This window comes from Salvelinus namaycush, chromosome 8 (genome assembly GCF_016432855.1).
Source record: "Salvelinus namaycush isolate Seneca chromosome 8, SaNama_1.0, whole genome shotgun sequence".
NCBI lineage: Eukaryota > Metazoa > Chordata > Actinopteri > Salmoniformes > Salmonidae > Salvelinus > Salvelinus namaycush.
In genome coordinates, this window is record NC_052314.1 from 52,816,141 (window position 1) to 52,838,383 (window position 22,243).

General features: G+C 37.7%; 2 protein-coding genes and 1 long non-coding RNA gene across 3 annotated transcripts; 2 read left to right on the forward strand and 1 right to left on the reverse strand.

The window, feature by feature from the left end:
• The first annotated feature begins 1,030 nt into the window (after positions 1–1,030).
• On the forward strand, positions 1,031–6,460 carry LOC120052801. Its single transcript, XM_038999929.1, has 5 exons — positions 1,031–1,167; positions 2,466–2,798; positions 5,035–5,271; positions 5,588–5,683; positions 5,813–6,460. Exons 1-5 carry the CDS (start codon positions 1,092–1,094, stop codon positions 5,863–5,865), a joined length of 795 nt encoding a protein of 264 aa, XP_038855857.1. The 5' UTR covers positions 1,031–1,091; the 3' UTR covers positions 5,866–6,460.
• A 5,039-nt stretch (positions 6,461–11,499) lies between these two features.
• On the forward strand, positions 11,500–15,927 carry LOC120052800 (SLAM family member 8-like). The gene is made up of 3 exons (XM_038999928.1): positions 11,500–11,637; positions 12,928–13,260; positions 15,492–15,927. Exons 1-3 carry the CDS (start codon positions 11,562–11,564, stop codon positions 15,893–15,895), a joined length of 813 nt encoding a protein of 270 aa, XP_038855856.1. The 5' UTR covers positions 11,500–11,561; the 3' UTR covers positions 15,896–15,927.
• Positions 15,928–20,956: 5,029 nt separating this feature from the next.
• Positions 20,957–22,177, reverse strand: LOC120052803. The gene is made up of 3 exons (XR_005477407.1): positions 22,112–22,177; positions 21,417–21,514; positions 20,957–21,191 (listed from the first exon to the last, which is right to left on the reverse strand). It is a non-coding gene; the product is annotated as an uncharacterized LOC120052803 (long non-coding RNA).
• Between the last annotated feature and the right edge of the window lie 66 nt (positions 22,178–22,243).

A 22,243-nucleotide genomic window follows, 5' to 3' on the forward strand; every position in this document is an offset into this window, starting at 1 on the left:
GATGTCACCTATTGAATCTACTTCAATCAGTGTAGATGAAGGTGAGGAGACAGGTTAAATAAGGATTTTTTTTAACGCCTTGAGACATGGATTATGTATGTGTGCCATTCAGAAGGTGAATGGGTTTCCCGTTCTTCTCTCCTCTGTACCAGCACAATGTTACCTCTTTCCCGTTCGACACAGAACACACCACGGAACAGCTCCCACTGACCAACCGACTGTCTACTGGGGGATTATGTGGGGTGTTTCTGATGTTAGGAGTAGGCACTGAAGCTGGGACACCTGGAGACCAACAGTTATTACAGTGATTATTCGACATAACATTGACTAAAGATCCCAGCCTGAAAGATCATATTCATCATGAACAATAGCAAAGAGAATTTGTGGATTTACCATGAACAATTTAACTGTAAATACAGATCTTGTTCGATGTTGATTGAAAACTGGTCTCTTGATTTGATTTAAAACATACTCATGTAGACTGTGAATGAAATTGTGGTAGGTGCCTGTTCACGGATGATTTGAAGCTGATAAAGTCCAGTGTCGTTGATGGTGAGGTTTCTGATGGTGAGAGATCCAGTCTGAGCATCCATCTGTAGTCGGTCTTTGAACAGCGCAGAAGCAAAATTTGGTAAAAGAATTACGGTTTGTGCCGTCATTCTGATAACTCAATTGATTGAACATGAAATGGAATCATCTCGGTTTTCATTTCCGCTAGACCAAACCGAGTATCGCCCAGGTTGGCACACTGACACAAGTAATAAAAACAAGGACGAACCACAAACGAGATGGTACAGCAGAGCACCCCGATGGAGAGGCTAGCTAGCTGCTCCAAACTATTGAATAGCTGCGGGTAGCCTATACTTCTGCGCTTATAAACTAACATAGAGCTCTTACCAAGCGAGCCCTTTCTGGCATCCGCCGATAAAAGGAAGAGGTGAAAGTAGTGACGCGAAAGGGCTACGCTGTACACTGGAACAATCTGGAGAGAAAAAAACTAAACAGGGAGGGGCCTAACCGGACTAATTTAAACTATTAACATTGCGCCCGCCTGAAAGCGTAGAGCAAATGAAGCGGCTGTGAAGAGACCCATGAGGTCCCGAATAATAGAGAACTATAAAATGACAACGCTTCAATATTTGGGAATATCAGTACTTTTCATCATCGGTAAGTAGGCTATTCCTATAGAAATTGTACTTCGTGTTGGTGTTTGTTTTTACCCCCAAGTCATAAGAATCCTGAACAGGTAATCAAATGGCTACCCGGACTATTTGCATTGTGTGCCCCCCCCCCCCCCAACCCCTCTTTTACACTGCTGCTGCTCTCTGTTTATCATATATGCATAGTCACTTTAACCATATCTACATGTACATACGACCTCAATCAGCCCGACTAACTGGTGCCTATATATAGCCTCGCGACTGTTATAGCCTCGCAACTGTTATTTTTCACTGTCTTTTTTATTTCTTTACTTAGCTATTGTTCACCTAATACCCTTTTGCACTGTTGGTTACAGCCTGTAAGTAAGCATTTCACTGTAAGGTTTACACTTGTTGTATTCGGCGCACGTGACATACACTTTAATTTGATTTGTTACTCTTGTAATTTACAGGCAGGTCTCCTCATAATGTATAGGCTAACCTAGCCTATTAGATATTGCTTTGGAAAATAACTCGGAGATTTTAAAGACGTTCCTATGAAGGTTCTACTGATTAACTTTTTACTGCTTTTGGGAAACCGGGTCCAGGTTGTGGCAATAGACCCAGTACTACAGTTTAGTTTGTGGTGTCTACGTAATCTCGCTGAGTCTACCTTTAAACCTAACCTAACCGATGACCTGACCCATCACCTTATGCATTATGCCGATTTCAAAACTACTGGGAACTCGGACTCTTCGACTTCAGGGCGTTTAACACAACTGGGAACTCGGAAGAAAACTAGCTCTTACAAGGAAAAATCGTTTTGAATTTTGAACTGTCTTCCAACCCGGAATTCCAACTCGGGCCTCTTCCTAGAGCTCCGACTTTCCTACATGAAGTTCATGATTTAAAAAAAAAGAATATTTAAATCATACAATATACTTGCAGTGAAGCCGCTCAACAACTACTACATCACATGTCATGATTTTCCCAGTTGTCTTGAACGTACCATTACCGCCCCACAGCTGCATGAAAGTGACTTACACCCAAAACACTAAAACATAAATGGCTCCTAGCCTCCCACAAATAGGCAACTTTCTGTCCCTAACACTAAAACAAATCAAATTAAAAATACATGTTTTTATAAAACTTAAACTAAATAAAAACTAGTAAAGTAGATCTGAAAACAAACTTAAGCTAAACTGAATTTCAAATTAAAAATGTAAACAAAACTATAATAACCTTGACACACACAAACAGTATGATTTGTGCCCTTTGTCTTTGCTACTGAACAACACATTCATATTTCATTTTTTTTGCTTCCAGATCTGTCAGGAGCTGTGAATGCGGAAGTGAATATATTGACACGGAGAGAGAGGCAGTCTGTCACTCTACACACTGGACTAACTGGACTACATGTTGATAAAATATTTTGGTTCTTTGGTCCAGTCATTCCAAACACCTCAATAGTTGAGAGTCAGGTCATCAGAGGAGAGAACATCACAGAATTCAAAGGAAGATTCCCAGACAGACTGCAGCTGGACAGACAAACTGGATCTCTCACCATCAGAAATCTCACCCTCAACAACTCTGGAGTTTATCAGCTAGACATTTTCAATACACACAAAACATCTCAGAAATTCTATCTAACTGTCTATGGTGAGTGTTGGTTTTATATATAACAGTGTTTCAAGTGGGACCCAATGTCCATACCTTACAGTCATAGGTGTGACACAAAACATTACACAGTGCCTATAATATTACCCCCTCTTTGACTTTTTCACATGTTGTTTTGTTACAAAGTGGGATTGACATGGATTTAGACCAATGAGATTTTTTTGTGATTCATCTACACAAAATACTCCATAATGTCAAAGTGAAAAGAAAACTCTATAAAATGTTGAACCCCTTTGTTAGGAGAAGCCTAAAATAGTTCCGGAGTAACATTGGCCTAACAGATCACATACTCTGTGTGAAATAATATAATATATGATTTTTGAATGACTACCCCTTCCTCTGTACCCGATAGGCTGCATACAACATCTGAAGGTCCCTAAGTTGAGTAGTGAATTTGAAGCACAGATTCAACCACAAAGACCAGGGAGATGTTCCAATGCCTCATTAAATCCATTCCATTTTATAGCACAATAAAATTGTTATTATAGGCACTATATTATTATATAAGAGGCTATATTATAATGCTAGCCAAGTTGTTGCAGTTTTTTTCAATCACTTTGGCACATTTTTCAGATGTAAGGTATATTTTCTAAACTCTTGGTACAACACTTGTAATGCCCCCTGTCTTATGTTCTGAACCTTTGATTGAGGATTCATTTGAGGACAAAAACTTGCAACCCTGAGTCATTAATGAAAAAAAAAAAAATGGCAACCCTGAAGATAAAAATAAATTTTTGGGTTATTGATTTTTTTTGTTTTGCATGAATGACTCAGGGTTGCCAATTTTTTTCTTTTTTTTTCCATCCAGAAAATAACATGAATATTTAATTTAGTCACCATTTAGTCATTTTAATGTAACATTTAACCTAATAGCACAAAATACATGATACAATTTTCAAAACAGATATTTTTGAAGTGCTGAATAGAATAAAAAATAGAGGATAAATAACATTTTCCATACAGTTTATCAAACTTTGGAGCATGTTGAGATTTATTTTTTTACAGAAACAGTTTCTTTAAACAGATATAGGAGTATTGTGGCATGTATTGTAAAACAGAAGCCTACAGTAAAAGCTATTGATGTAGCGTACTGTATGTCGTTTCTGCCCCAAGCAACATTACACAATATCAACTTTTCTGTGACGTGTTACTGTAACTGCTACAGGATCATCAGCATAAATCATCAGCTTAAAGTGTATCAATTAAATTCTGATATTTACAACACCATTGTAGCGATTGTTATTATGTTCTCAGTCACCTAATCTAAAGCCGTATTATGAATACGCCTAACCAGACATTGAGAATGGAAACCGTTTATGCGAATCACATGTAGGTTCTTATAATAATGTGGGGTTAGTCATGTTATCCGATGTCTTGTTTTTTGATCACCTGTCAAATAAAATAAACCATGTTTTGAGTTTGTGGTCGAACGCAGACAATTGGATTGTGCGCGCAAAACCTCTTGTTGCTCGGTAGCCTAAAATGCTCTGTCTGATCATGTATTTAACCTAGGCCTACTTATCGAAACTTACAACTACAACGTGATCATTTAAGCAATTGAAACGTGAAGGAATATCAAAACGAATATTAAACGATTACCTTGTTTATTGTCCATTTCCTGGTACGAGTTTTGACTGTCAAACAGTGGGTTCGAGCTCATAGTTTATTCAGTGTAGCCTACGGGTATAATGGAAATAGCTTATGCCAGAGGAGGCAGGAGCTATATGATAATTTTTTGGGGGATCATCCTGTTTGTTATTTGTGTTTGTATGTAGTGTTCAGCATAATTCGTCACTTTCTAAATTAAAAGCCTCACTCTGGCAAGGAAAAACTAGATCCGCATTGTTGCCTCCTACCTCACTGTAAAATCCTACCACTGTGTCAACGTCACACCAAGTATTGCATTGTGACGAGCAAATACTTTGAATATGAATGCAAATTGAAAGGGTGATTTTGTGCAGTGAACAAGTGACTGTTGTGTTGCACAGTCAATTGAAAATGTGCTTAGTTTTGAAATGAGCAGTTTTGATCTGTTTAGATTTTGGTGCTTAGAGTTGTGAAAATGTACCACATACTTGTGAAATTTACACCAAAGTAATAAAAAAAAAACTGAATGTGCTCACCACACTTTTGTTACTAGTGAGAGTTGTACTCCTACCCAGAGGACCAATATTAATGACATGAATCTGTGTTAAATCATTGTATTTTTATATCCCAGCTCTAGTACCACTTCCTCAAGTCAGAAAAATCCCTGAAGGTGATTTTCTGGACAGTTCATCAGAGAAGGGGAGCTGTTCAGTGGTGTGTTCTGTGGAGAACCGGAGAGACATGACCCTGTCCTGGTACAGAGGAGAGAAGAGACTCAACCAGACCAGCAGCCCTGACTTCTCCATCAACCCAGTCAGCAACCAGACAACCAAACTCAACATTGAAACGCTCTGCCTTCAGTATGTAGGTATGTCAGCACTGTCTGTATTAATAGTATTGTGCAACATTTTCTTTGTTATTGGACTGGTTAATTAGTTTACTTGGATCCCATTTCGCTGCTATTCTTCTAGCGCTGGGGGTTAGACACCATATAAAACAATAATATTTATTGACAGGAACAGCCCACACAAACATCATTCGGTTACCTTTTTTTCCTGACTAAATTAAGCCAAAAAGTAGAATGATTTACCAACACTATTAAATTAGATTATGAGAAGAAACAGGGTAAAGTGTACATATTGTTTTGGGACTCATCAGTTTGTTTCCTGTTTTTATTTTGACAGAGTCTGGTCCTATTCTAATCACAGTCATTGTGATAGTCCTTGTAATAGGCCTACTGTTATGTGTATACTGCATTTGGAAAAAGAAAGATATTAAAGGTAAGTGACATATATCTTGAGTAGCCTAAAGACAAAGTACTCCTGTCATGGTTGATACTGTATGGTATGTTTGTCTGTATGGTATGAGCAGTGTTGAAATAGGCAATTGTTTTTGTGCTCACTGTACAGGGTGCTGTGTATCCACCTCAGGAAGTCCAGAAGAGGAGGGCTCTGTGGTGTAGCCTACTCTGTCAGACCCTGCATTTCACCTTCTTCCCCATTTAAAAAAGAGAAGTCATTAGACTGCATCCCTGCCACTGTAAAAACAGAATGCACATTTTGACATGAACAAAGGATGTGTTTTATGCAGCAAATAATCACTCCTCTTCTCTGTACCAACTTCTGTCTACAATTGTATTACTAAAGGAGTATTTTAATACTTAAACAAAGAGTCTGTGTTTCCTTTCCATTACTAATGTATGTTTGGTAATTATATAGACCTGATCATTTGCTGAAGAAATTGACCAACAGTTGAATAAATATTGTAACATTTGTTTGTAAGATAGCCTTAAAGGGCAATTCCGCCACTTTTCAACCTCATATTCATTATTTCCAGTAGCAAATAATTTCTGTGACATCACGGTGCTCCTCACTTCACTGCGATTCTTATGTTTGAAAATCACTGTTTTTTAAATATATATTTTTTTACCCCATTTTTCTCCCCAATTTTGTAGTATCCAATTGGTAGTTAGTCTTGTTTTTATGGCTTCAATTCCCTCACGGACTCGGGAGAGGCGTGCATCCTCAGAAACACAACCCAACCAAGCTGCACTGCTTCTTGAAACAATGCCCACTAAACCCAGAAGCCAGCCTGTGTCAGAGGAAACAGCATACACCTGGCGATGGTGTCAGTGTCCACTGCACCCGTCCCGCTACACGAGTGAGTCGCTAGAGCGCGATGGGACAAGGACATCCCTGCTGGCCAAACACTCCCCTAACCCAGATGATGCTGGGTCAATTGTTACAACGCCCCATGGGATTCCTGGTCGCGGCCAGCTGCGACAGAGCCTGGACTCGAACCCAGAATCTCTAGTGCCACACCTAGTACTGTGATGCAGTGCCTTAGACCACCGCCCCACTCAGGAGGCCCTAAATGTTTTAACCTTTGATGATGCCATCACATGAATAAATGTATATATTTTTCCCACAAAACTTATACATGCACCATTTTCACATTTGTAGAGACTGGTATTGTGATGGAGAAAATGAAAATGAGGTTGAAAAGTGGTGTAATTGCCCTTAAGCTTTTGGCTATTTACTGTATTACAAAAGTCATATTGAACTGTGTTTGGTTGACAACACAGCAAATATCAACATTTAAAAGATACTGTATGTATCTAATGGTTGGATAGTTTCATCTGAGCCGCTGGTTTAATCCTATTATTTAACTTCCATTTTTGGTTTAGTTGGAGACGTAAATCCAACATATCACTTGTTAACTTGTCGACAAGTTAATAGGCTATTTACTGTATTACAAAAGTGATATTGAGTTGTGTTTGGTTGCCAATGCAACCAAATATCAACATTTGAAGGAGATGCATTTTTTGTGCCACTGACTTAGTCTGGCTTTAATTCCAGTTCGTCTTCAAATTGATATTATCCAGAGTGGTGCAGTGGTCTAAGACAGTGCAAGAGGGGTCACTGCAGTACCTGGTTAAAATCCAGGCTGCCTCACATCTGGCAGTGATTGGGAGTCCCATAGGGCGGCACACAGTTGGCTCAGCGTCGTTGGGGTAGGCCATCATTTTAAATAAGAATTTGTTCTTAACTGACTTCCCTAGTTAAATAAAGGTCATGTTTTTTTTTTAATATGTCAGATTCACATCTCCACCTCAACCAAAAATCGAAGTTAAAGAATAGCATTAAATCAAACTTTATTTGAAGTGCATTTCATTTTTGATTGGTTTTGAGTAGTCCTATTCCTTAACTTATGTGAATCCAACAAATAAATTATTAATTTGTAGACAAACTGGAATTAAAGCCAGACTAAGTCAGTGGGACAGATGAAACTATCCAAGCAGAAGATACATCTCCTTCAAATGATATTTGGTTGCGTTGACAACCAAACGTAATTCAATATCCAGTTTGTTTACAAAATATACAAATTATAAGTTGGATTCCGGTCTCCATGTCAAACACATCATGGTTGATACTGTATGGTATGTCTGTCTGTATGGTATGAGCAGTGTTGAAATAGGCAATTGTTTTTGTGCTCACTGTACAGGGTGCTGTGTATCCACCTCAGGGAGTCCAGAAGAGGAGGGCTCTGTGGTGTAGCCTACTCTGTCAGACCCTGCATTTCACCTTCTTCCCCACTGAAGAAAGAGAAGTCATTAGACTGCATCCCTGCCACTGTAAAAACAGAATGCACATTTTGACATGAACAAAGGATGTGTTTTATGCAGCAAACAATCACTCATCTCTGAGAATATGTTGTGGTAGAGAAGCTTGAGTATCTCGGACTGTATTTACACACAAAACACAATTCTGATATTTTTCCCACGAATTATTATTTTGACCAATCACATCTGATCATTTTCAGAGCTGATTGGTCAGAAAACCAATTAGTGTGTGGGGGTGGGGGGGGGGGGGGGTCAGAATTGGGATGCCTGTCTAAATGTAGTCAAATCTCCTGAGGGCTACAGATGCATTGATTTAGAAGTTACTTTTCAAAATGTCTGCAGCAGTGGTACATCATAAATGTGACAAACTCTCTCTCAGGGTGACACCTAGTGCCAAGTTTGTTTGCGATCATCTAACAATAACCCATGTAATAAAATAGTGAACTTCCTGAAATATGCCCCTGACAGTGCAGTTATATAAGACATCTGCTGCAAAGTGGATAAGAGCCGTTTTGTATGTAGAAAATAAAATGTATAGATCTCATTTAGGGGGATTTTATGACTATGTAGAATGTCTAGAAAATGAGTACTATTAAATGGAAACAATCCATATTTATTACGGTATTAGAAGCCTCCAACTGGGCTCACCACATCATTTCAATATGGACATTTGGGTAATAATTGGTTCAAATGTTGATCAGTAGATTTCAAACTTTATTCACCGACTCAAAAAGGACAGACAGAAGTTTTTTGAAATCCCAATATGTTGTATGCCTTCAACCATCTAAAAGCATAACCAAATTCAAATGGAAAAACAACGTCTGATTTTTGGTTTAGTTGTCATTGAAATTTGTTATCACTGTGCATTCAACCATTTAAAAGCACAACAAAGTTAAAACGGGAATACATTTTGTATTTATACAAAATATCACTGTTTCATTTAATAGCACAAGTAAGTTACATTACAATTACAGTATATTGCAGTTGAGATTACATTAAAAGTATATAGTGCAAGTGATCAACGTTGTTCTAGATTCTGCACAGATCATTAAAGCAATTGTGAAGATTTCCACAGAGCTGCAACCTTTGTATGCTTTGTTGAACATGCACACTTGACATTTATAGTTACAGTAACCTCAATGTGGCCATGTATGTGTTACTCATTTTAAGGTTAAATAAATACATGTTATATTAGTTTGTAAGATAGCCTTAAAGGACAATTCCACCACTTTTCAACCTCATACTCATTATTTCCAATACCAAACCAGTGTCTACAGCGCGTTTCTATGATCTGTGGTTTAAAAAAAATGCTTCTGTGACATCACGGTGCTAATCACTTCAATGTGACTCTCATGTTTGAAACTCACTTTTGATGATGCCATCACATCGCCTTTTAAATGTATATTTTATTTCTAGAAAACGTATAAATGCGACATTTTCACATGTGTAGAGACTGGTATTGTGATGGAGATAATGAAATGAGGTTGAAAAGTGGTGGAATTGCCCTTAAGCTTTTGGCTATTTACTGTATTACAAAAGTCATATTGAACTGTGTTTGGTTGACAACACAGCAAATATCAACATTTAAAAGATACTGTATGTATCTAATGGTTGGATAGTTTCATCTGAGCCACTGGTTTAATCCTATTATTTAACTTCCATTTTTGGTTTATTTGGAGACGTAAATCCAACATATCACTTGTTAACTTGTCGACAAGTTAATAGGCTATTTACTGCGTTAAAAAAGTGATATTGAGATGTGTTTGGTTGCCAATGCAACCAAATATCAACATTTGAAGGAGATGTATCTTTTGTGTCACTGACTTAGTCTGGCTTTAATTCCAGTTCGTCTACAAATGTATCATTGACGCGTCAGATTCACATCTCCATCTCAACCAAAATTCAAAGTTAAAGAATAGCACTAAATCAAATCAAACTTTATTTAAAGTGCATTTAATGTTTGATTGGTTTGATTTAGTCTTATTCTTCATTTTTGGTTGAGATGGAGACGTGAATACCACATTTCAATGATGTTAAAATTTGAAATCAACCAAAGCTTCAAAGCCTAGGCCTATATGTATTATCTATTTTTAGTTGGACCCTTTGTTGAATTTTAAACAATAGCTGTTGGTGACTTTGCAAATGCTATAAAGGCCTAAATAGTATCATTGATATATGACCTATAAAGTATGGTTACGTTTCATTTGCTATTTTAAACCGATCCTTTGGAATGACTTTCGATAGCAACAGTGAATCTATTTAGTTATTAAGAGATCTCTCAGTAATCATTCTCACGATAGCACATTGGTAATAGTCAGTGACAAATATCAAAGCTGGGCTTGGTTAAGACCCTGGATGGGAGACCAAATGTGTATATAGATTAACTGTATATAGATTAACTCTCCAGTAGGAGGTGCTTCCCAGCCTATTGTTTTTTTCTGATAGTGGATATAACGTTGAAGATCTGATGTTGTTTCAAAAGTACAAAATAAACATATGTTAAATAAGGATTTTTTTTAAAGCCTTGAGACATGGATTATGTATGTGTGCCATTCAGAAGGTGAATGGGTTTCCCGTTCTTCTCTCCTCTGTACCAGCACAATGTTACCTCTTTCCCGTTCGACACAGAACACACCACGGAACAGCTCCCACTGACCAACCGACTGTCTACTGGGGGATTATGTGGGGTGTTTCTGATGTTAGGAGTAGGCACTGAAGCTGGGACACCTGGAGACCAACAGTTATTACAGTGATTATTGGACATAACATTGACTAAAGATCCCAGCCTGAAAGATCATATTCATCATGAACAATAGCAAAGAGAATTTGTGGATTTACCATGAACAATTTAACTGTAAATACAGATCTTGTTCGATGTTGATTGAAAACTGGTCTCTTGATTTGATTTAAAACATACTCATGTAGACTGTGAATGAAATTGTGGTAGGTGCCTGTTCACGGATGATTTGAAGCTGATAAAGTCCAGTGTCGTTGATGGTGAGGTTTCTGATGGTGAGAGATCCAGTCTGAGCATCCATCTGTAGTCGGTCTTTGAACAGCGCAGAAGCAAAATTTGGTAAAAGAATTACGGTTTGTGCCGTCATTCTGATAACTCAATTGATTGAACATGAAATGGAATCATCTCGGTTTTCATTTCCGCTAGACCAAACCGAGTATCGCCCAGGTTGGCACACTGACACAAGTAATAAAAACAAGGACGAACCACAAACGAGATGGTACAGCAGAGCACCCCGATGGAGAGGCTAGCTAGCTGCTCCAAACTATTGAACAGCTGCGGGTAGCCTATACTTCTGCGCTTATAAACTAACATAGAGCTCTTACCAAGCGAGCCCTTTCTGGCATCCGCCGATAAAAGGAAGAGGTGAAAGTAGTGACGCGAAAGGGCTACGCTGTACACTGGAACAATCTGGAGAGAAAAAAACTAAACAGGGAGGGGCCTAACCGGACTAATTTAAACTATTAACATTGCGCCCGCCTGAAAGCGTAGAGCAAATGAAGCGGCTGTGAAGAGACCCATGAGGTCCCGAATAATAGAGAACTATAAAATGACAACGCTTCAATATTTGGGAATATCAGTACTTTTCATCATCGGTAAGTAGGCTATTCCTATAGAAATTGTACTTCGTGTTGGTGTTTGTTTTTACCCCCAAGTCATAAGAATCCTGAACAGGTAATCAAATGGCTACCCGGACTATTTGCATTGTGTGCCCCCCAACCCCTCTTTTACACTGCTGCTGCTCTCTGTTTATCATATATGCATAGTCACTTTAACCATATCTACATGTACATACGACCTCAATCAGCCCGACTAACTGGTGCCTATATATAGCCCCGCGACTGTTATAGCCTCGCAACTGTTATTTTTCACTGTCTTTTTTATTTCTTTACTTAGCTATTGTTCACCTAATACCCTTTTGCACTGTTGGTTACAGCCTGTAAGTAAGCATTTCACTGTAAGGTTTACACTTGTTGTATTCGGCGCACGTGACATACACTTTAATTTGATTTGTTACTCTTGTAATTTACAGGCAGGTCTCCTCATAATGTATAGGCTAACCTAGCCTATTAGATATTGCTTTGGAAAACAGCTCGGAGATTTTAAAGACGTTCCTATGAAGGTTCTACTGATTAACTTTTTACTGCTTTTGGGAAACCGGGTCCAGGTTGTGGCAATAGACCCAGTACTACAGTTTAGTTTGTGGTGTCTACGTAATCTCGCTGAGTCTACCTTTAAACCTAACCTAACCGATGACCTGACCCATCACCTTATGCATTATGCCGATTTCAAAACTACTGGGAACTCGGACTCTTCGACTTCAGGGCGTTTAACACAACTGGGAACTCGGAAGAAAACTAGCTCTTACAAGGAAAAATCGTTTTGAATTTTGAACTGTCTTCCAACCCGGAATTCCAACTCGGGCCTCTTCCTAGAGCTCCGACTTTCCTACATGAAGTTCATGATTTAAAAAAAATGAATATTTAAATCATACAATATACTTGCAGTGAAGCCGCTCAACAACTACTACATCACATGTCATGATTTTCCCAGTTGTCTTGAACGTACCATTACCGCCCCACAGCTGCATGAAAGTGACTTACACCCAAAACACTAAAACATAAATGGCTCCTAGCCTCCCACAAATAGGCAACTTTCTGTCCCTAACACTAAAACAAATCAAATTAAAAATACATGTTTTTATAAAACTTAAACTAAATAAAAACTAGTAAAGTAGATCTGAAAACAAACTTAAGCTAAACTGAATTTCAAATTAAAAATGTAAACAAAACTATAATAACCTTGACACACACAAACAGTATGATTTGTGCCCTTTGTCTTTGCTACTGAACAACACATTCATATTTCATTTTTTTTGCTTCCAGATCTGTCAGGAGCTGTGAATGCGGAAGTGAATATATTGACACGGAGAGAGAGGCAGTCTGTCACTCTACACACTGGACTAACTGGACTACATGTTGATAAAATATTTTGGTTCTTTGGTCCAGTCATTCCAAACACCTCAATAGTTGAGAGTCAGGTCATCAGAGGAGAGAACATCACAGAATTCAAAGGAAGATTCCCAGACAGACTGCAGCTGGACAGACAAACTGGATCTCTCACCATCAGAAATCTCACCCTCAACAACTCTGGAGTTTATCAGCTAGACATTTTCAATACACACAAAACATCTCAGAAATTCTATCTAACTGTCTATGGTGAGTGTTGGTTTTATATATAACAGTGTTTCAAGTGGGACCCAATGTCCATACCTTACAGTCATAGGTGTGACACAAAACATTACACAGTGCCTATAATATTACCCCCTCTTTGACTTTTTCACATGTTGTTTTGTTACAAAGTGGGATTGACATGGATTTAGACCAATGAGATTTTTTTGTGATTCATCTACACAAAATACTCCATAATGTCAAAGTGAAAAGAAAACTCTATAAAATGTTCAACCCTTTTGTTAGGAGAAGGCGAAAATAGTTCAGGAGTTAGATTGGCCTAATAAATCACATACTCTGTGTGAAATAATATATGATTTTTTAATGACTACCCCTTCCTCTGTACCCGATAGGCTGCATACAACATCTGAAGGTCCCTAAGTTGAGTAGTGAATTTGAAGCACAGATTCAACCACAAAGACCAGGGAGATGTTCCAATGCCTCATTAAATCCATTCCATTTTATAGCACAATAAAATTGTTATTATAGGCACTATATTATTATATAAGAGGCTATATTATAATGCTAGCCAAGTTGTTGCAGTTTTTTTCAATCACTTTGGCACATTTTTCAGATGTAAGGTATATTTTCTAAACTCTTGGTACAACACTTGTAATGCCCCCTGTCTTATGTTCTGAACCTTTGATTGAGGATTCATTTGAGGACAAAAACTTGCAACCCTGAGTCATTAATGAAAAAAAAAAAAATGGCAACCCTGAAGATAAAAAGAAAGTTTTTGGTTATTGATTTTTTTTGTTTTGCATGAATGACTCAGGGTTGCCAATTTTTTTCTTTTTTTTTCCATCCAGAAAATAACATGAATATTTAATTTAGTCACCATTTAGTCATTTTAATGTAACATTTAACCTAATAGCACAAAATACATGATACAATTTTCAAAACAGATATTTTTGAAGTGCTGAATAGAATAAAAAATAGAGGATAAATAACATTTTCCATACAGTTTATCAAACTTTGGAGCATGTTGAGATTTATTTTTTTACAGAAACAGTTTCTTTAAACAGATATAGGAGTATTGTGGCATGTATTGTAAAACAGAAGCCTACAGTAAAAGCTATTGATGTAGCGTACTGTATGTCGTTTCTGCCCCAAGCAACATTACACAATATCAACTTTTCTGTGACGTGTTACTGTAACTGCTACAGGATCATCAGCATAAATCATCAGCTTAAAGTGTATCAATTAAATTCTGATATTTACAACACCATTGTAGCGATTGTTTTTATGTTCTCAGTCACCTAATCTAAAGCCGTATTATGAATACGCCTAACCAGACATTGAGAATGGAAACCGTTTATGCGAATCACATGTAGGTTCTTATAATAATGTGGGGTTAGTCATGTTATCCGATGTCTTGTTTTTTGATCACCTGTCAAATAAAATAAACCATGTTTTGAGTTTGTGGTCGAACGCAGACAATTGGATTGTGCGCGCAAAACCTCTTGTTGCTCGGTAGCCTAAAATGCTCTGTCTGATCATGTATTTAACCTAGGCCTACTTATCGAAACTTACAACTACAACGTGATCATTTAAGCAATTGAAACGTGAAGGAATATCAAAACGAATATTAAACGATTACCTTGTTTATTGTCCATTTCCTGGTACGAGTTTTGACTGTCAAACAGTGGGTTCGAGCTCATAGTTTATTCAGTGTAGCCTACGGGTATAATGGAAATAGCTTATGCCAGAGGAGGCAGGAGCTATATGATAATTTTTTGGGGGATCATCCTGTTTGTTATTTGTGTTTGTATGTAGTGTTCAGCATAATTCGTCACTTTCTAAATTAAAAGCCTCACTCTGGCAAGGAAAAACTAGATCCGCATTGTTGCCTCCTACCTCACTGTAAAATCCTACCACTGTGTCAACGTCACACCAAGTATTGCATTGTGACGAGCAAATACTTTGAATATGAATGCAAATTGAAAGGGTGATTTTGTGCAGTGAACAAGTGACTGTTGTGTTGCACAGTCAATTGAAAATGTGCTTAGTTTTGAAATGAGCAGTTTTGATCTGTTTAGATTTTGGTGCTTAGAGTTGTGAAAATGTACCACATACTTGTGAAATTTACACCAAAGTAATAAAAAAAAAACTGAATGTGCTCACCACACTTTTGTTACTAGTGAGAGTTGTACTCCTACCCAGAGGACCAATATTAATGACATGAATCTGTGTTAAATCATTGTATTTTTATATCCCAGCTCTAGTACCACTTCCTCAAGTCAGAAAAATCCCTGAAGGTGATTTTCTGGACAGTTCATCAGAGAAGGGGAGCTGTTCAGTGGTGTGTTCTGTGGAGAACCGGAGAGACATGACCCTGTCCTGGTACAGAGGAGAGAAGAGACTCAACCAGACCAGCAGCCCTGACCTCTCCACCAACCTGTCTCTCCCTGTGGAGATAAAGCTACAGGACAAAGATATCTACAGCTGTGCGGCTGCCAACCCAGTCAGCAACCAGACAACCAAACTCAACATTGAAACGCTCTGCCTTCAGTTTGTAGGTATGTCATTAATGGTAATGTGCAACATTGTCTTTGTTATTGGACTGGTTCATTTGTTTACTTGGAACCCCATTCACTGCTATTCTTCCAGCGCTGGGGGTTAGACACCATATAAAACAATAATATTTATCTACAGGAACAGCCCACACAAACAGCATTCGGTTAACATTATTTTTTTCTGACTAAATTAAGCCAAAAAGTAGAATGATTTACCAACACTATTAAATTAGATTATGAGAAGAAACAGGGTAAAGTGTACATATTGTTTTGGGACTCATCAGTTTGTTTCCTGTTTTTATTTTGACAGAGTCTGGTCCTATTCTAATCACAGTCATTGTGATAGTCCTTGTAATAGGCCTACTGTTATGTGTATACTGCATTTGGAAAAAGAAAGATATTAAAGGTAAGTGACATATATCTTGAGTAGCCTAAAGACAAAGTACTCCTGTCATGGTTGATACTGTATGGTATGTCTGTCTGTATGGTATGAGCAGTGTTGAAATAGGCAATTGTTTTTGTGCTCACTGTACAGGGTGCTGTGTATCCACTTCAGGAAGTCCAGAAGAGGGCTCTGTGGTGTAGCCTACTCTGTCAGACCCTGCATTTCACCTTCTTCCCCATTTAAAAAAGAGAAGTCATTAGACTGCATCCCTGCCACTGTAAAAACAGAATGCACATTTTGACATGAACAAAGGATGTGTTTTATGCAGCAAATAATCACTCCTCTTCTCTGTACCAACTTCTGTCTACAATTGTATTACTAAAGGAGTATTTTAATACTTAAACAAAGAGTCTGTGTTTCCTTTCCATTACTAATGTATGTTTGGTAATTATATAGACCTGATCATTTGCTGAAGAAATTGACCAACAGTTGAATAAATATTGTAACATTTGTTTGTAAGATAGCCTTAAAGGGCAATTCCACCACTTTTCAACCTCATATTCATTATTTCCAGTAGCAAACCAGTGTCTACAGCACGTTTCTGTGACATCACGGTGCTCCTCACTTCACTGCGATTCTTATGTTTGAAAATCACTGTTTTAACTTTTTTAAATATTTTTTTACCCCATTTTTCTCCCAATTTTGTGGTATCCAATTGGTAGTTAGTCTAGTTTCATGGCTTCAATTCCCTTACGGACTCGGGAGAGGCGTTCATCCTCAGAAACACAACCCAACCAAGCTGCACTGCTTCTTGAAACAATGCCCACTAAACCCAGAAGCCAGCCTGTGTCAGAGGAAACAGCATACACCTGGCGATGGTGTCAGTGTCCACTGCACCCGTCCCGCTACACGAGTGAGTGGTGTAATTGCCCTTAAGCTTTTGGCTATTTACTGTATTACAAAAGTCATATTGAACTGTGTTTGGTTGACAACGCAGCAAATATCAACATTTAAAAGATACTGTATGTATCTAATGGTTGGATAGTTTCATCTGAGCCACTGGTTTAATCCTATTATTTAACTTCCATTTTTGGTTTAGTTGGAGACGTAAATCCAACATATCACTTGTTAACTTGTCGACAAGTTAATAGGCTATTTACTGTATTACAAAAGTGATATTGAGTTGTGTTTGGTTGCCAATGCAACCAAATATCAACATTTGAAGGAGATGTATCTTTTGTGTCACTGACTTAGTCTGGCTTTAATTCCAGTTCATCTTCAAATTAATCATTGATATTATCCAGAGTGGTGCAGTGGTCTAAGACAGTGCAAGAGGGGTCACTGCAGTACCTGGTTAAAATCCAGGCTGCCTCACATCTGGCAGTGATTGGGAGTCCCATAGGGCGGCACACAGTTGGCTCAGCGTCGTTGGGGTAGGCCATCATTTTAAATAAGAATTTGTTCTTAACTGACTTCCCTAGTTAAATAAAGGTCATGTTTTTTTTTTAATATGTCAGATTCACATCTCCACCTCAACCAAAAATCGAAGTTAAAGAATAGCATTAAATCAAACTTTATTTGAAGTGCATTTCATTTTTGATTGGTTTTGAGTAGTCCTATTCCTTAACTTATGTGAATCCAACAAATAAATTATTAATTTGTAGACAAACTGGAATTAAAGCCAGACTAAGTCAGTGGGACAGATGAAACTATCCAAGCAGAAGATACATCTCCTTCAAATGATATTTGGTTGCGTTGACAACCAAACGTAATTCAATATCCAGTTTGTTTACAAAATATACAAATTATAAGTTGGATTCCGGTCTCCATGTCAAACACATCATGGTTGATACTGTATGGTATGTCTGTCTGTATGGTATGAGCAGTGTTGAAATAGGCAATTGTTTTTGTGCTCACTGTACAGGGTGCTGTGTATCCACCTCAGGGAGTCCAGAAGAGGAGGGCTCTGTGGTGTAGCCTACTCTGTCAGACCCTGCATTTCACCTTCTTCCCCATTTAAAAAAGAGAAGTCATTAGACTGCATCCCTGCCACTGTAAAAACAGAATGCACATTTTGACATGAACAAAGGATGTGTTTTATGCAGCAAACAATCACTCATCTCTGAGAATATGTTGTGGTAGAGAAGCTTGAGTATCTCGGACTGTATTTACACACAAAACACAATTCTGATATTTTTCCCACGAATTATTATTTTGACCAATCACATCAGATCATTTTCAGAGCTGATTGGTCAGAAAACCAATTAGTGTGTGTGTGTGTGGGGGTGGGGGGTGGGGGGGGGGGGGGGTCAGAATTGGGATGCCTGTCTAAATGTAGTCAAATCTCCTGAGGGCTACAGATGCATTGATTTAGAAGTTACTTTTCAAAATGTCTGCAGCAGTGGTACATCATAAATGTGACAAACTCTCTCTCAGGGTGACACCTAGTGCCAAGTTTGTTTGCGATCATCTAACAATAACCCATGTAATAAAATAGTGAACTTCCTGAAATATGCCCCTGACAGTGCAGTTATATAAGACATCTGCTGCAAAGTGGATAAGAGCCGTTTTGTATGTAGAAAATAAAATGTATAGATCTCATTTAGGGGGATTTTATGACTATGTAGATTGTCTAGAAAATGAGTACTATTAAATGGAAACAATCCATATTTATTACGGTATTAGAAGCCTCCAACTGGGCTCACCACATCATTTCAATATGGACATTTGGGTAATAATTGGTTCAAATGTTGATCAGTAGATTTCAAACTTTATTCACCGACTCAAAAAGGACAGACAGAAGTTTTTTGAAATCCCAATATGTTGTATGCCTTCAACCATCTAAAAGCATAACCAAATTCAAATGGAAAAACAACGTCTGATTTTTGGTTTAGTTGTCATTGAAATTTGTTATCACTGTGCATTCAACCATTTAAAAGCACAACAAAGTTAAAATGGGAATACATTTTGTATTTATACAAAATATCACTGTTTCATTTAATAGCACAAGTAAGTTACATTACAATTACAGTATATTGCAGTTGAGATTACATTAAAAGTATATAGTGCAAGTGATCAACGTTGTTCTAGATTCTGCACAGATCATTAAAGCAATTGTGAAGATTTCCACAGAGCTGCAACCTTTGTATGCTTTGTTGAACATGCACACTTGACATTTATAGTTACAGTAACCTCAATGTGGCCATGTATGTGTTACTCATTTTAAGGTTAAATAAATACATGTTATATTAGTTTGTAAGATAGCCTTAAAGGACAATTCCACCACTTTTCAACCTCATACTCATTATTTCCAATACCAAACCAGTGTCTACAGCGCGTTTCTATGATCTGTGGTTTAAAAAAAATGCTTCTGTGACATCACGGTGCTAATCACTTCAATGTGACTCTCATGTTTGAAACTCACTTTTGATGATGCCATCACATCGCCTTTTAAAATGTATATTTTATTTCTAGAAAACGTATAAATGCGACATTTTCACATGTGTAGAGACTGGTATTGTGATGGAGATAATGAAATGAGGTTGAAAAGTGGTGGAATTGCCCTTAAGCTTTTGGCTATTTACTGTATTACAAAAGTCATATTGAACTGTGTTTGGTTGACAACACAGCAAATATCAACATTTAAAAGAGACTGTATGTATCTAATGGTTGGATAGTTTCATCTGAGCCACTGGTTTAATCCTATTATTTAATTTCCATTTTTGGTTTATTTGGAGACGTAAATCCAACATATCACTTGTTAACTTGTCGACAAGTTAATAGGCTATTTACTGCGTTAAAAAAGTGATATTGAGATGTGTTTGGTTGCCAATGCAACCAAATATCAACATTTGAAGGAGATGTATCTTTTGTGTCACTGACTTAGTCTGGCTTTAATTCCAGTTCGTCTACAAATGTATCATTGACGCGTCAGATTCACAAATCCATCTCAACCAAAATTCAAAGTTAAAGAATAGCACTAAATCAAATCAAACTTTATTTAAAGTGCATTTAATGTTTGATTGGTTTGATTTAGTCTTATTCTTCATTTTTGGTTGAGATGGAGACGTGAATACCACATTTCAATGATGTTAAAATTTGAAATCAACCAAAGCTTCAAAGCCTAGGCCTATATGTATTATCTATTTTTAGTTGGACCCTTTGTTGAATTTTAAACAATAGCTGTTGGTGACTTTGCAAATGCTATAAAGGCCTAAATAGTATCATTGATATATGACCTATAAAGTATGGTTACGTTTCATTTGCTATTTTAAACCGATCCTTTGGAATGACTTTCGATAGCAACAGTGAATCTATTTAGTTATTAAGAGATCTCTCAGTAATCATTCTCACGATAGCACATTGGTAATAGTCAGTGACAAATATCAAAGCTGGGCTTGGTTAAGACCCTGGATGGGAGACCAAATGTGTATATAGATTAACTGTATATAGATTAACTCTCCAGTAGGAGGTGCTTCCCAGCCTATTGTTTTTTTCTGATAGTGGATATAACGTTGAAGATCTGATGTTGTTTCAAAAGTACAAAATAAACATATGTTAAACAAGGTTTGTCTATGTTGAAAATTGGTTACCATGATGACATACACTGAGTAAACAATACATGCTCTTTCCATGACATACTGTAGACTGACCAGGTGATTCCAGGTGAAAGCTTCGATCCTTTATTTTTTTTTTATACATATTTTTTTATTTAACCTTTATTTAACGAGGCAATTGATGTCACCTATTGAATCTACTTCAATCAGTGTAGATGAAGGTGAAGAGACAGGTTAAATAAGGATTTTTTTTAAAGCCTTGAGACATGGATTATGTATGTGTGCCATTCAGAAGGTGAATGGGTTTCCCGTTCTTCTCTCCTCTGTACCAGCACAATGTTACCTCTTTCCCGTTCGCCACAGAACACACCACGGAACAGCTCCCACTGACCAACCGACTGTCTACTGGGGGATTATGTGGGGTGTTTCTGATGTTAGGAGTAGGCACTGAAGCTGGGACACCTGGAGACCAACAGTTATTACAGTGATTATTGGACATAACATTGACTAAAGATCCCAGCCTGAAAGATCATATTCATCATGAACAATAGCAAAGAGAATTTGTGGATTTACCATGAACAATTTAACTGTAAATACAGATCTTGTTCGATGTTGATTGAAAACTGGTCTCTTGATTTGATTTAAAACATACTCATGTAGACTGTGAATGAAATTGTGGTAGGTGACCTGTTCACGGATGATTTGAAGCTGATAAAGTCCAGTGTCGTTGATGGTGAGGTTTCTGATGGTGAGAGATCCAGTCTGAGCATCCATCTGTAGTCGGTCTTTGAACAGCGCAGAAGCAAAATTTGGTAAAAGAATTACGGTTTGTGCCGTCATTCTGATAACTCAATTGATTGAACATGAAATGGAATAATCTCGGTTTTCATTTCAATAATTTTTTTATACATTGCTGGCTTGTATCAATTGCAAAGAGTGGCAACTTTATTTCTAGTCGACTTTGAAGTTTTTAGCGATAGATTACGAGCTTTTTCAAGTGCAACAATAATAAAGATTGCTTTGGGAAACAGCTCGGAGATTTAAAGATGTTCCTATGAAGGTTCTACTGATTAACTATTTTTTTAGCTTTTGGGAAACCGGGACCAGATTGTGGCAATTGACCCAGTTTCCTTTGTGCATCTACGTCCTCTCCCTGTCTACACAGACAACTAAGACAAACCGTCAGCGCCGCAATACCGCTAGACCAAACCGAGTATCGCCCAGGTTGGCACACTGACACAAGTAATAAAAACAAGGACGAAAGACAAACGAGACGGTACAGCAGAGCACCCCGATGGAGAGGATAGCTAGCTGCTCCAAACTATTGAATAGCTGCGGGTAGCCTATACTTTTGCGCTTATACAATAACATAGAGCTCTTACCAAGCGAGCCCTTTCTGGAATCCGCCGATAAAAGGAAGAGGTGAAAGTAGTGACGCGAAAGCGCTACCCTGTACACTGGAATAATCTAGAAGAAAAAAAAATTAAACAGGGAGGGGCCAAACTGCCCTAATT

Bases quoted from the DNA above. Each gene is read 5' to 3' on its own strand.
- LOC120052800 (XM_038999928.1), top strand. From the start codon at position 11,562: ATGAGGTCCCGAATAATAGAGAACTATAAAATGACAACGCTTCAATAT. The intron at 11,638-12,927 runs GTAAGTAGGCTA...TTTTGCTTCCAG, and splicing joins ATCAGTACTTTTCATCATCG to ATCTGTCAGGAGCTGTGAAT. The intron at 13,261-15,491 runs GTGAGTGTTGGT...TTTATATCCCAG, and splicing joins ATTCTATCTAACTGTCTATG to CTCTAGTACCACTTCCTCAA.
- LOC120052801 (XM_038999929.1), top strand. From the start codon at position 1,092: ATGAGGTCCCGAATAATAGAGAACTATAAAATGACAACGCTTCAATAT. The intron at 2,799-5,034 runs GTGAGTGTTGGT...TTTATATCCCAG, and splicing joins ATTCTATCTAACTGTCTATG to CTCTAGTACCACTTCCTCAA. The intron at 5,272-5,587 runs GTATGTCAGCAC...TTATTTTGACAG, and splicing joins GCTCTGCCTTCAGTATGTAG to AGTCTGGTCCTATTCTAATC.